At 48.6% G+C, this 14740-nt stretch overlaps 1 protein-coding gene across 2 annotated transcripts in view; it reads right to left on the bottom strand.

The window, feature by feature from the left end:
• The window catches only part of ADAMTSL3 (ADAMTS like 3), a 538572-nt gene that overhangs the window by 30221 nt on the left and 493611 nt on the right, over positions 1 to 14740 (bottom strand). For both annotated transcript variants that reach the window (XM_040414069.1, XM_040414070.1), the window contains one exon: positions 14161 to 14373. In XM_040414069.1, the coding sequence (XP_040270003.1) occupies positions 14161 to 14373 (213 nt within the window). The remainder of the gene's footprint in view (positions 1 to 14160; positions 14374 to 14740) is intronic.

Genomic DNA, 14740 nt, shown 5'->3' with positions numbered 1-14740 from the left:
AAAGGTTCACAAGGCAAAACCCGGATGACATACCCTGAACCATGGAGCAAACTCACAAGCTATCGCGAGTAGCAAGTCGCTGCGACCTTCTCCTCCCAGACCTGTCTGGATCAGTCACAGTCGTGACAGTACCCCCCTTTCTACGAGGGGCCCCTGGACCCTCAAGACCAGGCCTCTCCGGATGGGAGCTATGAAAAGCCCGAATGAGTCTGTCCGCTTTTATCTCTGAAGCTGGAACCCACATTCTCTCTTCGGAACCATAACCTCTCCAGTGCACCAGGTACTGAAGAGAGCGGCGAACAAATCGTGAGTCAACAATCTTTTCTACCTGAAACTCAAGACTGCCATCAACAACCACCGGTGGAGGCGGTAGTGGCAATGGTTCAGGAGGTTCTACATATCTCTTAAGCAGAGATCTGTGGAAGACATTATGGATCTTTAGAGTCTGAGGTAGCTCCAGACGAAAAGCCACCGGGTTAATGATCTTAATTACCCTATAAGGACCAATAAATCTCGGACCTAATTTCCATGAGGGAACCTTCAACTTGATATTTCTGGTAGACAACCACACCAAGTCATTCACCCCAAGGTCCGGACCTTCAGAGCGCCTCCTATCAGCCACACGTTTGTATCTACCACCAATTCTCTTCAAACTTTCTTGCACACTCTGCCACACTGAAGAAAGTGAAGACGCAAATCGTTCCTCCTCGGGAATCCCAGACGGCCCCCCCCTCACTAAACGTACAAAACTGAGGATGGAAACCATACGCACCAAAAAATGGTGACTTATCGGTGGATTCTTGACGACGATTATTAATGGCAAACTCGGCTAACGGTAAATAAGATGACCATTCCTCCTGATTTTTGGAAACAAAGCATCTCAAATATGTCTCTAGGTTTTGATTGGTACGTTCAGTCTGACCGTTGGACTGTGGATGGAAAGATGAAGAAAACGACAGATGAACCCCTAAACGAGAACAAAAAGCTTTCCAAAATTTAGAAACAAATTGGGTACCACGATCCGAAACAATATCGGAAGGGACCCCGTGAAGCTTCACGATGTGGTCAATAAAAACCTGAGCCAGTGTGTTAGCATTAGGCAATGCGGCAAGAGCAATAAAGTGCACCATTTTACTGAATCTGTCAACAACTACAAGAATAACAGTTTTCCCCGCTGATACTGGTAGATCCGTAATGAAATCCATTGATAGGTGCGTCCAAGGCCTGTTGGGGATGGCTAGAGGTAAAAGACGCCCTGCCGGACGAGTATGATCTACCTTAGAACGAGCACAGGTAGCACATGCAGACACAAAATTCAACACCTCCTGGCGCCACTTAGGCCACCAGAACCGACGAGACACTAATTCAGAGGTTGCCCTACTACCTGGGTGTCCTGCCAGTGTGGAGTTATGGTGTTCTGTTAGTATCTCCAGGCGTAAATTTTCTGGCACAAACAGTTTACCCGAGGGGCAGGAGGCCGGGGCGTCCCCCTGAGCTTCCAACACCCTCCCCTCTAAACCTGAGTGTAATGCAGAGACCACCACCCCCTTTTGCAAAATGGGCTCTGGTACCTCAACATCACCCCCTCCAGGAAAACTTCGAGACAATGCATCCGCCTTAGTATTCTTTGCCCCCGGGCGATAGGTTATTACAAAATTAAACCTAGTAAAAAATAACGACCACCGAGCCTGTCTAGGGGTGAGACGTTTAGCAGACTCCAGATATAATAAGTTTTTGTGATCAGTAATCACCGTGACGGGATGAACCGCCCCCCTCCAGAAAATGACGCCACTCCTCAAAAGCCAACTTAATAGCCAAAAGTTCCCTGTTGCCAATATCATAGTTCCTTTCTGCAGTAGACAATTTCTTCGAAAAGAAAGCACACGGACGCCATTCACCAGGGGACGGGCCCTGAGATAGTACCGCTCCCACCCCCACCTCTGATGCGTCAACCTCTACAATAAAAGGAAGTGAGACATCTGGCTGTACGAGAATAGGGGCCGAGGTGAATCTCTCCTTCAGAGATGCAAAGGCAGTTTTGGCTGCATGTGACCATTTGGATAAATCGGATCCCTTTCGGGTCATGTCCGTCAGTGGTTTGACCACCAAGGAATAGTTCTTTAGAAACTTTCTATAAAAATTGGCAAACCCCAGGAAGCGTTGCAATGCCTTCAGGTTCTCAGGCAGATCCCAGCCCGGACTTTCTCTGGATCCATGCGGAAACCTGAATCAGACAACACATACCCCAGAAATGGCAGTTCTTTTACGGCGAACACACATTTTTCTAACTTAGCAAACAATTTGTTGGCCCTTAATATCTGCAGCACTTGTCTCACATGGATCTTATGTGTATCCAGATCCGGGGAATAGACCAGGATGTCATCAAGATATATCACAACAAATCTCCCGATAAGGTGACTAAAAATATCGTTAACAAAATGTTGGAATACCGCAGGCGCATTAGTAAGACCAAATGGCATGACCAGATTTTCATAATGCCCTTCCGGAGTATTAAAAGCCGTCTTCCACTCATCCCCCTCTTTGATGCGAACCAGGTTATAGGCTCCTCTGAGATCCATTTTGGAGAACCATTTAGCACCAGCAACCTGATTAAAGAGGTCGGGAATGAGAGGAAGAGGATAGGGATCTCGGATAGTTATCCGGTTTAATTCCCGGAAATCCAGGCAAGGACGTAGGCCCTCATCTTTTTTTTTAACGAAAAAGAACCCTGCAGTCACAGGTGAAGAAGAGGGTCTGATGTGTCCCTTAGCCAAACTCTCCGAAATATAATCTTTCATAGCCTTCCTCTCCGGGCCGGAAAGATTGTATAACCGGGTTTTAGGTAGTTTTGCCCCAGGTAATAGATTAATCGGGCAATCATATGGACGATGAGGTGGTAACCCCTGACAACCCTTCTCAGAGAACACATCCATAAAATCTGACAGAAAGGCAGGTAAAGATGTTACAGAGAGTGTAGAGCACCTACTACTCAAGCAGTTGTCCTTACAATGTTCACTCCACTCCACAATCTCCCCGGACTGCCAATCCACCACTGGATTGTGAGTCACCAGCCAGGGAAGCCCCAATACCATAGGAGCCGGAAGACCGTCCAGGACATAACAAGAGATATGCTCTTTATGGAGGTCCCCTACCTGCAGATGGATATTATGGATGATCTGAGTTAACTCTTTCTCAGTAAGAGGGGAGGAGTCGATGGCAAAAACAGGAATAGTTCTGCGTATCGGTTCCGGAGTAAAACCCAGAGCCTGAGCAAACCGTGAATCCACCAAGTTGACCCCCGCCCCACTGTCCAAAAAGACGGAACAGATCTCATTGCCCGCCTCAACGGTAGCGGACAACAAAAACTGAGACATGCGTATGGAGGAAACGAATACGCCCAGACTGTTATCCTCCGCACAATCTGGGGACTCTAGTTTTCCGGCGGCTCCTTTGTTTGTGGTCTCTTGGGTTCTGAGGGACAAACCTTTACAAAATGACCCCTCCCCCCACAACGAAAACAAACCTCTGACCTACGGCGGAACTTAGGAGGATTCACCCGTCTAGTGGCGCCCCCTATTTGCATTGGTTCGACTGGATCATAACAAACCGATCCCTGCCCTATAGAGGCCTCCGTAATATATAATAGTCTCTCCCTGAGTCGTCTGTCGATTCTTATGGACAGAGACATAGCAGCCTCCAGAGACCCAGGGACCTCGTATACCGCCAGCGCGTCTTTTAATTTTTCAGACAACCCCTGGCAGAACTGACTCCTAAGGGCCGAGTCGTTCCATAACGTATCAGTAGCCCACCTACGGAATTCGGAACAATATAGTTCAGCAGACCGGTTCTCTTGCCGAAGTCTACGTAGCTTAGACTCAGCCAGTGAGACCCTGTCCGGGTCATCATATACGAGACCCAGGGCTTCAAAAAACTCCTCCACTGATCGTAAGGCCAGAGAGTCTGATGGTAGGGAGAAAGCCCAAGCCTGCGGATCTCCTTGCAGGAGAGAAATTACAATGCCCACCCGTTGTTCCTCACCGCCGGAGGATCTAGGGCGTAACCTGAAGAACAATTTGCAAGCTTCTCTGAAGGTTACAAATTGGTCTCTCCCTCCTGAGAACCTATCAGGTAAAGCCACTTTTGGCTCAGGAGTACCTTGGTTTCCCGTAGCAACGGTGGAACCCAAGGATGGCTGCTGCTGCTGCAGCACTGTTGCTTTTAATCCTGCCACTTCAAGGGATAATCCCTGTAATTGTTTCGCCAAAACCGTAACCGGATCCATAGTGGAACAGAAAAATACAAAGCAAAACAGCAAGCAAAAAAAAAAAAAAAAAGAAATGTCACTTTTTTTTTTTTTAAAAAAAGGCCAGATATACTGTCACGACCGCTATCCCAGCAGCAGTCGTGTCGCACCAGACGGAGGGGAAGGGGGACCCTTATCTACGGATGGGAATAGTATGGCCACCCCTGACTAAGGCAATGGGCCCCTAAGCAAAGGGAGGGGGGAGTGTACTTATTTAAAATATAGCTTTTAATAAGTTATACGATAAGCAGAGTAAAAAGGACTCACTAAACGAAAAACATACAAACATAGATAGGACCAATTAGTACCAGGCTGGTACAAATGAAAAATTCTGCTCCGTCTGTGAGGACGCGAGCAGTCTTACCAGACCCTTTGTAGTAAGTGGGTACGGTTCCTTGGTAACCGGAGGCAGGAAAACCTGGGAGTATGCCGGGCGGAGGACGGATGCTTCAGCTGTGCAGTCAGGTAGATCAGACAGTGTAGTCAGGTAGATCAGACAATAGGAGGAGTCCTATATATCCCTATCAAGGTGAGAGGGGCTATTATGCTGCTACCTGTCTATACAGAGCACTCGCCTTGAAAAAGGCGACCCCGTCCGGTAGCCTGTCCCTATGGTGGACCTGTACCCTGGAACTACAGAAGGTTTTTTCAGTGATGAATGGATGGTGATACTTCCAGTGGTCCCCCGACGTGGCACGTTTCTGTCCGTGACTTCTTCAGGGGGAACGACTGCAGGAGGTAACAGTATAGCCGTAGGTATTTAACCTTAGGCTAGTTTAACACTGAGGAAAAAGGACAGGCTGTAATGGCCTGTGGACTGCTGAAGCCTGGTTGGGCTGCAGTTGCTGCTTAATCCGGGGTGGAAAGCAGAGTGGCACAGGAGGGGTAGTCTTGTGCAAGACGGTCTGGGGAATCTAATAATCCCTTTCAAACATGTGCAACCCCTATGGTTGGGGGTGACAGTATAGACCAGCCGCGATTGTATGTCTCAGAAGTGAGTTTAAATATCCGCGCCTCAGTTCCGTCGCCCCGCCCCCCCAGTGACGTCATCGACGCAGGACGCCACCCGGGAGCGCCGCCGTACGTCCAGTCACGTGACCCAGGCATCAGGGAAGCCCGAGGAGAGTCACAGTGAACAGGGCAGAGGGCGGACGCAGCCAGTGACGTCACACGCCGGCAACACCACTCAGGTGAGGCGGGATTGCGGCAGGGGGTGGGCGGAGACCAATCGTCACACAGCCAGTATCTAGATGGTCTGGTGACGACGTCCGACGCAAAGTGTATGCGTCACCTAGGTTACCAAGTAAATAGTAGTATAGCCTGGATGCGGCTAGTGGCATTTAGTGCAGGGTGGACGGGCACAGGGCGGGACGCAGATGATGCTAGAGATATAACTAGCTGGGCCACATGAAATTGATATGTAGATATGGGCGCACTATTGTAGTGGACAGGGGTGCCATGAGATGATGTATCAGGGATCCCTGTAACAGTACACAATATAGTGCGACCACCGTATTATGTGAATGACAGTCAAAACCTAGTGGCTGCATCAATTCAGGAGGGGGATGGGCCAATCCGGCGCATATACCCCAAAGGAATTTAGTCAGGGGTAGCACATGTGTGTAGTCGGGCGCAGATCACACACATGTGATGATGCAGAAGAGGCGAGGGGAGGCTCTGCACTGTATGCCCATGCACCGCAATGCACGTCAGAGATTGCGCAGCAGTCAGTGCCTGCCCAGGTGCAGCTCACCTCCCCAAAGGGCCATGAGGGAAGAACATGATAGTATTAGTCTTCATATAAGCCAGGCTTAATGACAGATATAGAGTGTCATTGTCACAGAAAGCAGGCATAGTTTAGCCTCTCGTTCATACCGCCTGGTGCAGCTGTTTTCAAATTGAAAATCCAGCGTGCTTCACGTTGGAGTAGGCTTTTGTCCCAGTCCCCTCCTCTTGGCGGGGGTTTCACAAGGTCTATGCCCATGAACTTCAACCGGGCCTTGCCATTATGATTGGTGTGCACGTGTTTGGACAAAGGGGTGTCCCTCTTGTGTGTGACATCCCCCATGTGCTCACCAATCCGCCTCCGAAATTCCCTAATGGTTTTGCCGACGTATTCCAGACCACACTCACATAAGATGCGATATATCACACCTCTGGATTTGCAGTTGATGAAGTGTGGAATGGAATACGTCTTGCCCGTGACCGAACCTGTGAAGGTTTTGGTGGTCAGGATGTGCTTACAGGCAACGCACCTGCCGCATCTATGACTGCCCACCACAGTGGACCGCAGCCATGTTGATTGCATGATAGGTGAATAGTGGCTGCGGACCAGTTTATCACGCAGGTTGGTGCCACGTCTGTATGTAATTTGTGGACTGTCACCTAGTATGTCCTGGAGGTCAGGGTCCATCTTGAGGATCCCCCAGTGGCATTGTAAGATTTTTCTGACCTGGTTTGAACCTCTGTCGAACGTAGTAATTATACGGGACAGTTTAGTGGTGGGAGCATTCGGCTGTTTAGTCATTAGTAGGGTGGGTCTCTGTCGTGTAAGAGCTGCTTTGTAAGCGGACCTTAAGATGTAGTCAGGGTACCCCCTTTGTAAAAATCTTGTCCTAAGGTCAGCCGCCTGGGCCACAAAATCCTTCTTGTCTGAGCAGTTTCTGCGCAGACGAAGATACTGCCCTTTTGGTATACCCCTCCTGAGTGGGAGAGGGTGACTGCTCTCCCACCTCAGGAGGGAATTAGTCGCATTTGGTTTCCTGTGAATGGAGGTGTCTAGTTCTCCCCTGGCGTTCTTGGTGATTTTGATGTCCAAGAATGGTAGACTAGTTGAATGTGTCTCATGTGTGAATCTCATCCCAATCTCATTTTGATTCAGTCGGGACACAAACGAATCAAACTGAGAGGGGCTACCGTTCCAGGTGATGAAAATATCATCAATATACCGCGCCCACAGTCCAACGTCGGGTGACCACTGGAAGTATCACCATCCATTCATCACTGAAAAAACCTTCTGTAGTTCCAGGGTACAGGTCCACCATAGGGACAGGCTACCGGACGGGGTCGCCTTTTTCAAGGCGAGTGCTCTGTATAGACAGGTAGCAGCATAATAGCCCCTCTCACCTTGATAGGGATATATAGGACTCCTCCTATTGTCTGATCTACCTGACTACACTGTCTGATCTACCTGACTGCACAGCTGAAGCATCCGTCCTCCGCCCGGCATACTCCCAGGTTTTCCTGCCTCCGGTTACCAAGGAACCGTACCCACTTACTACAAAGGGTCTGGTAAGACTGCTCGCGTCCTCACAGACGGAGCAGAATTTTTAATTTGTACCAGCCTGGTACTAATTGGTCCTATCTATGTTTGTATGTTTTTCGTTTACTGAGTCCTTTTTACTCTGCTTATCGTATAACTTATTAAAAGCTATATTTTAAATAAGTACACTCCCCCCTCCCTTTGCTTAGGGGCCCATTGCCTGCTCATTAACTCGGAGTGTATTCAAAGCCTGAATTGTATCAGGGCTCTGATCAATTTTTTGCTTATCCTCTCCTACTGTGGCATGGCAGGGTTCCTGGCAACAGGCTTTGATGCAGACCATTGGCTACATGAAGCCAAAGATATATTCTCTGAGAAGTTATTTCATCAAAAAAAGTATCTTCCATCTTTCCATACTGCCTTTACGGACCTGACACAGGTCTATAAAGAGCAAATCACGTCGTGGTGGGAAGTCCAGAGTCTGGATAATTACATAAAAAACAGTATAGTCCCACGAGGTCTCCGTATATCTCTTCTCCCATCAGCTCGATCACGTAACCCAGGGTTCCTGACCAAGTGGGAACAGGAGGCAACCAACAGCTCCCTCAGACTGATGAAACTTTTGGTGGAGGAGGAGAGAAATACATTGACCACCCTTAACCTGAAGCTGGCGGAACAAGTTGAGGTGGTGCGGACCTTCTCACAGGAGACAGAATTCTCCAATAGGGAAAAACAACTACAACTGACCCTTGAGAAGTACCAGTACCACCTCAAAGAAAGAAAGCACCGCCAGTACATACGTGACCTTTCTGATTTTAAGGAAAACCGCATCTATTCCTCCCTGAGTAACGGGACAAGGGACAATAGACCCAGTAACTCAGAAAGGTCATCAACCGAAACAGATTACTCCGACTCAGATAGGGAAACAGGCCCCAAAACAAAAAAACAACCTAATAAGGGGTCCTCCAAAAAAGGTCGACCCAAGGGCTCATATAGAGGACGAGGAAATCGTTTTTTAGGACAACCCAACCAGACTCTGGACTACCCACTTCGCAGCCGCACAGCACTCCCGCCAAATCAATCACAGGACCAGAGGTCATAAATCTGTCCTCACGCTCCCTTTCTAAAGACGAGACTATGGCTCTTGAACTGGGACTCTCTTTCGTGCCCACCCCTAGGTTTGATAGGTTCACTGCCATTAAAGATCTTAACCTATTCATTCGGAAGTTAAGGTGGCACAAGCATTTTAAATATGTTGACAAACGACAATGCCTTGAGCTGGGTATTCCGGTGGAGATGTTAACAGACGTCCAACTCCTGAATTCACTATCAACGTTAGACAACTCAGTCTCAGGCCTTGGCCCCTTCACAGATCTTAAATGTAAGAGTACCAAGATGCCACCCAGCTCTAGCGAAGTCTCCTGCATAGACGTCTTTCTAAATATGGTCAGCAATGACCTGGAAAACCTAAAGATTTCCTCACACTACTCCAATTGCACAGAGTCCACGGCCACCGCGATCTCCTCCCTCGCCAATGACCCCCATATCGTCATTAAACCAGCCGACAAAGGGGGCAACATCGTGGTCATGGACTCTGGTCAATATAGGGATATGTGTAGGAACCTGTTATCCGATACAGAGACCTATGAGATCTTAGAAAGGGACCCCACAGATATGTACAAGCGTGAGCTCAAATCCATCCTTGATGATGCTAAAAGTTCAAAGATCATCTCGGTGGAAGAGTACACGTTTCTACTACCTCAATTCCCCCGCAGGTCTACATTCTATTGTCTCCCCAAGGTCCATAAGGGGACAACCCCCCTGAGAGGAAGGCCAATAGTGTCAGGGGTTGACAACTTGAATCAAAACCTGGGGATCTATATTGACCGTGTCCTAGCACCTTTTGTCACTACGTTACCCTCTCATCTCAGGGATACTACGGACCTCCTAAAACAATTGGAGGGTCTATGCCTAGAGAATGAATGTTTGTTATCCAGTATTGACGTAGAGGCGCTATATTCCTCAATACCACACCAGTTGGGATTGGCGGCGGTTGAGTTTTTCCTTAAATCACGAGGTTGTCAATACCGCGCCCACAGCCAATTCATCATCCGGATCCTGGAATTCACCCTCAACAGGAATTTCTTTTCCTTTGACAACAAAATCTACCACCAGCTCAGGGGTACCGCGATGGGGAGCCCTTGTGCCCCGTCGTATGCTAATTTATTCCTGTGCTGGTGGGAGGAGACCCCACCCAGGAGACTGTGGGCGCGGTATATTGATGATATTTTCATCACCTGGAACGGTAGCCCCTCTCAGTTTGATTCGTTTGTGTCCCGACTGAATCAAAATGAGATTGGGATGAGATTCACACATGAGACACATTCAACTAGTCTACCATTCTTGGACATCAAAATCACCAAGAACGCCAGGGGAGAACTAGACACCTCCATTCACAGGAAACCAAATGCGACTAATTCCCTCCTGAGGTGGGAGAGCAGTCACCCTCTCCCACTCAGGAGGGGTATACCAAAAGGGCAGTATCTTCGTCTGCGCAGAAACTGCTCAGACAAGAAGGATTTTGTGGCCCAGGCGGCTGACCTTAGGACAAGATTTTTACAAAGGGGGTACCCTGACTACATCTTAAGGTCCGCTTACAAAGCAGCTCTTACACGACAGAGACCCACCCTACTAATGACTAAACAGCCGAATGCTCCCACCACTAAACTGTCCCGTATAATTACTACGTTCGACAGAGGTTCAAACCAGGTCAGAAAAATCTTACAATGCCACTGGGGGATCCTCAAGATGGACCCTGACCTCCAGGACATACTAGGTGACAGTCCACAAATTACATACAGACGTGGCACCAACCTGCGTGATAAACTGGTCCGCAGCCACTATTCACCTATCATGCAATCAACATGGCTGCGGTCCACTGTGGTGGGCAGTCATAGATGCGGCAGGTGCGTTGCCTGTAAGCACATCCTGACCACCAAAACCTTCACAGGTTCGGTCACGGGCAAGACGTATTCCATTCCACACTTCATCAACTGCAAATCCAGAGGTGTGATATATCGCATCTTATGTGAGTGTGGTCTGGAATACGTCGGCAAAACCATTAGGGAATTTCGGAGGCGGATTGGTGAGCACATGGGGGATGTCACACACAAGAGGGACACCCCTTTGTCCAAACACGTGCACACCAATCATAATGGCAAGGCCCGGTTGAAGTTCATGGGCATAGACCTTGTGAAACCCCCGCCAAGAGGAGGGGACTGGGACAAAAGCCTACTCCAACGTGAAGCACGCTGGATTTTCAATTTGAAAACAGCTGCACCAGGCGGTATGAACGAGAGGCTAAACTATGCCTGCTTTCTGTGACAATGACACTCTATATCTGTCATTAAGCCTGGCTTATATAAAGACTAATACTATCATGTTCTTCCCTCATGGCCCTTTGGGGAGGTGAGCTGCACCTGGGCAGGCACTGACTGCTGCGCAATCTCTGACGCGCATTGCGGTGCATGGGCATACAGTGCAGAGCCTCCCCTCGCCTCTTCTGCATCATCACATGTGTGTGATCTGCGCCCGACTACACACATGTGCTACCCCTGACTCAATTCCTTTGGGGTATATGCGCCGGATTGGCCCATCCCCCTCCTGAATTGATGCAGCCACTAGGTTTTGACTGTCATTCACATAATACGGTGGTCGCACTATATTGTGTACTGTTACAGGGATCCCTGATACATCATCTCATGGCACCCCTGTCCACTACAATAGTGCGCCCATATCTACATATCAATTTCATGTGGCCCAGCTAGTTATATCTCTAGCATCATCTGCGTCCCGCCCTGTGCCCGTCCACCCTGCACTAAATGCCACTAGCCGCATCCAGGCTATACTACTATTTACTTGGTAACCTAGGTGACGCATACACTTTGCGTCGGACGTCGTCACCAGACCATCTAGATACTGGCTGTGTGACGATTGGTCTCCGCCCACCCCCTGCCGCAATCCCGCCTCACCTGAGTGGTGTTGCCGGCGTGTGACGTCACTGGCTGCGTCCGCCCTCTGCCCTGTTCACTGTGACTCTCCTCGGGCTTCCCTGATGCCTGGGTCACGTGACTGGACGTACGGCGGCGCTCCCGGGTGGCGTCCTGCGTCGATGACGTCACTGGGGGGGCGGGGCGACGGAACTGAGGCGCGGATATTTAAACTCACTTCTGAGACATACAATCGCGGCTGGTCTATACTGTCACCCCCAACCATAGGGGTTGCACATGTTTGAAAGGGATTATTAGATTCCCCAGACCGTCTTGCACAAGACTACCCCTCCTGTGCCACTCTGCTTTCCACCCCGGATTAAGCAGCAACTGCAGCCCAACCAGGCTTCAGCAGTCCACAGGCCATTACAGCCTGTCCTTTTTCCTCAGTGTTAAACTAGCCTAAGGTTAAATACCTATGGCTATACTGTTACCTCCTGCAGTCGTTCCCCCTGAAGAAGTCACGGACAGAAACGTGCCACGTCGGGTGACCACTGGAAGTATCACCATCCATTCATCACTGAAAAAACCTTCTGTAGTTCCAGGGTACAGGTCCACCATAGGGACAGGCTACCGGACGGGGTCGCCTTTTTCAAGGCGAGTGCTCTGTATAGACAGGTAGCAGCATAATAGCCCCTCTCACCTTGATAGGGATATATAGGACTCCTCCTATTGTCTGATCTACCTGACTACACTGTCTGATCTACCTGACTGCACAGCTGAAGCATCCGTCCTCCGCCCGGCATACTCCCAGGTTTTCCTGCCTCCGGTTACCAAGGAACCGTACCCACTTACTACAAAGGGTCTGGTAAGACTGCTCGCGTCCTCACAGACGGAGCAGAATTTTTCATTTGTACTAGCCTGGTACTAATTGGTCCTATCTATGTTTGTATGTTTTTCGTTAAGTGAGTCCTTTTTACTCTGCTTATCGTATAACTTATTAAAAGCTATATTTTAAATAAGTACACTCCCCCCTCCCTTTGCTTAGGGGCCCATTGCCTGCTCATTAACTCGGAGTGTATTCAAAGCCTGAATTGTATCAGGGCTCTGATCAATTTTTTGCCCACCCCTGACTAACCCTAAGCTGGCACCTGTCTGCCCTGATACCCTAGACGGGGTGTGAACCCGTGCGGCGAGCAGGATGCCTAAACCCTCAGTCACTCTAACAAGCCTAGAGTGGGGAAAGGCCGATGGGAGCACTAGTCACCATCACTCATGTCTAGGAGAACAGCAGGGGAAGACAGCAACAAAAAAACTATAGCAGAGATAGACTTATCCAGTCACGAGCAGAGAAGGCGATCCCAGTCACGACAGTCCACGCTGGACAAAAGCTCCACAGCAACACCATCAAACGATCTCTTTCAAAGGTCAGAATAGAACTGGAAGTAAGGACTATATCTGGCAATGACTGCAAGTGAAACTGAAACTAATATAGTAGCTGGGAGTGGCAGACAGGACTCACCTGAGAAGGATGCCTACAAACTCCCAGTCAGGACAAAAAGGTTCACAAGGCAAAACCCGGATGACATACCCTGAACCATGGAGCAAACTCACAAGCTATCGCGAGTAGCAAGTCGCTGCGACCTTCTCCTCCCAGACCTGTCTGGATCAGTCACAGTCGTGACAGGCAGCCCCTGATCTCTTACAGGGGGCTATGATATGCACAATTAACCCCTTCAGGTGGGGCACCTGAGGGGTTAATTGTGCAGATCACAGCCCCCTGTAAGAGATTGGGTGCTGCCAGGCAGCAGGGGGCAGTCATGTACACAGTTCGTAGGATATTCTAACTTGAAGCGTCCCCATCACTATGGGAACGCCTCTGTGTTAGAATATACTGTCGGATATGAGTTTCACGATCTAACTCAAATCTGATGGTATATTCTAACATAGAGGTGTTCCCATGGTGATGGGAACGCTTCAAGTTAAAATATACCATCGGATTGGAGAAAACTCAGATCCTATGGTATATTAACTCCTGACTTTACATTGAAAGTCAATGGGGGACGGATCCGTTTGCAATTGCACCATATTGTGTCAACGTCAAACGGATCCGTCCACATTGACTTGCATTGTAATTCAGGACGGATCCGTTTGGCTCCGCACGGCCAGGCGGACACCAAAATGACTTTTTTTTCATGTCCGTGGATCCTCCAAAAATCAAGGAAGACCCACGGACGAAAAAACGGTCACGGACCAACGGAACCCCGTTTTGCGGACCGTGAAAAAATACTGTTGTGTGCATGAGGCCTAAAGCTAAGAGCAATAGTGTTCCTCAAGTTGCCACCCACAGGACATAAAATAATACAGCCTGGGTTTACTTCATAATACAAGATATGAATCACCATGGTGAGTATACAATGTGAACGTCAGAAATCCACTATATAATACATCTGAGTAATGAGATGTAATGGTGCAAGAGCAGTTTGATCAAGGAGCAGGTAAGAAGAATGAGGCCGCTGTCAATAATTTTCTACCTAATTGTGACTTTACTTAATATCAGAATAATGGGTTTCTAACTTAAATTTCCAATGTCTATAAAACCTCACCTTCTAAAGAGACATTCACCCAGGCAGACACTATCTTTGAATCATTTGAAGTCCAGCATCTGAACTCTCCAGTACTCTGTTCAGACAAAGGGTTAATTTCTAGAACCCGTCCAGAAACCAGAACACGATATTTCAAGTCCTTGATCTCTTCTATTGGTTGTTTCCTTAGAAACCAATGAATTGTACTTTGGTGGATGGTCTGCACTGGACAACCTAATGGAAAACCAGCAGGATTATTTTATAGCATGGTATCAATTTACAAAGTAGCAATTATTTTTAACATGGTACGGTGATATATAACAACAGTTTTTATCATCTTCCTTGGGAGCATCAGGAGGATACCACAGAGTGGCAAGGTGACATAGTGTGGAGTTGGCAGCAGCATGAGGAGACCACACAGAATCAAGGTGACATAAAATGGAGATGGCAGCAGCGGCAGCAGGATACCATATAGTGGCAAGGTGACCTAGTGTGGATATGGCAGCAGCATGAGGAGACCATAGAGTGGCAAGGTGACATAGTTTGGAGGTGGCGGAAGCATCAGGAGGCCACAGAGTGGCAAGGTGACATAATGTAAAGA

Source organism: Bufo bufo, chromosome 1 (assembly GCF_905171765.1).
Source record: "Bufo bufo chromosome 1, aBufBuf1.1, whole genome shotgun sequence".
NCBI classification, from domain to species: Eukaryota; Metazoa; Chordata; class Amphibia; order Anura; family Bufonidae; genus Bufo; species Bufo bufo.
This window is presented reverse-complemented; position numbering and strand designations above follow the sequence as displayed.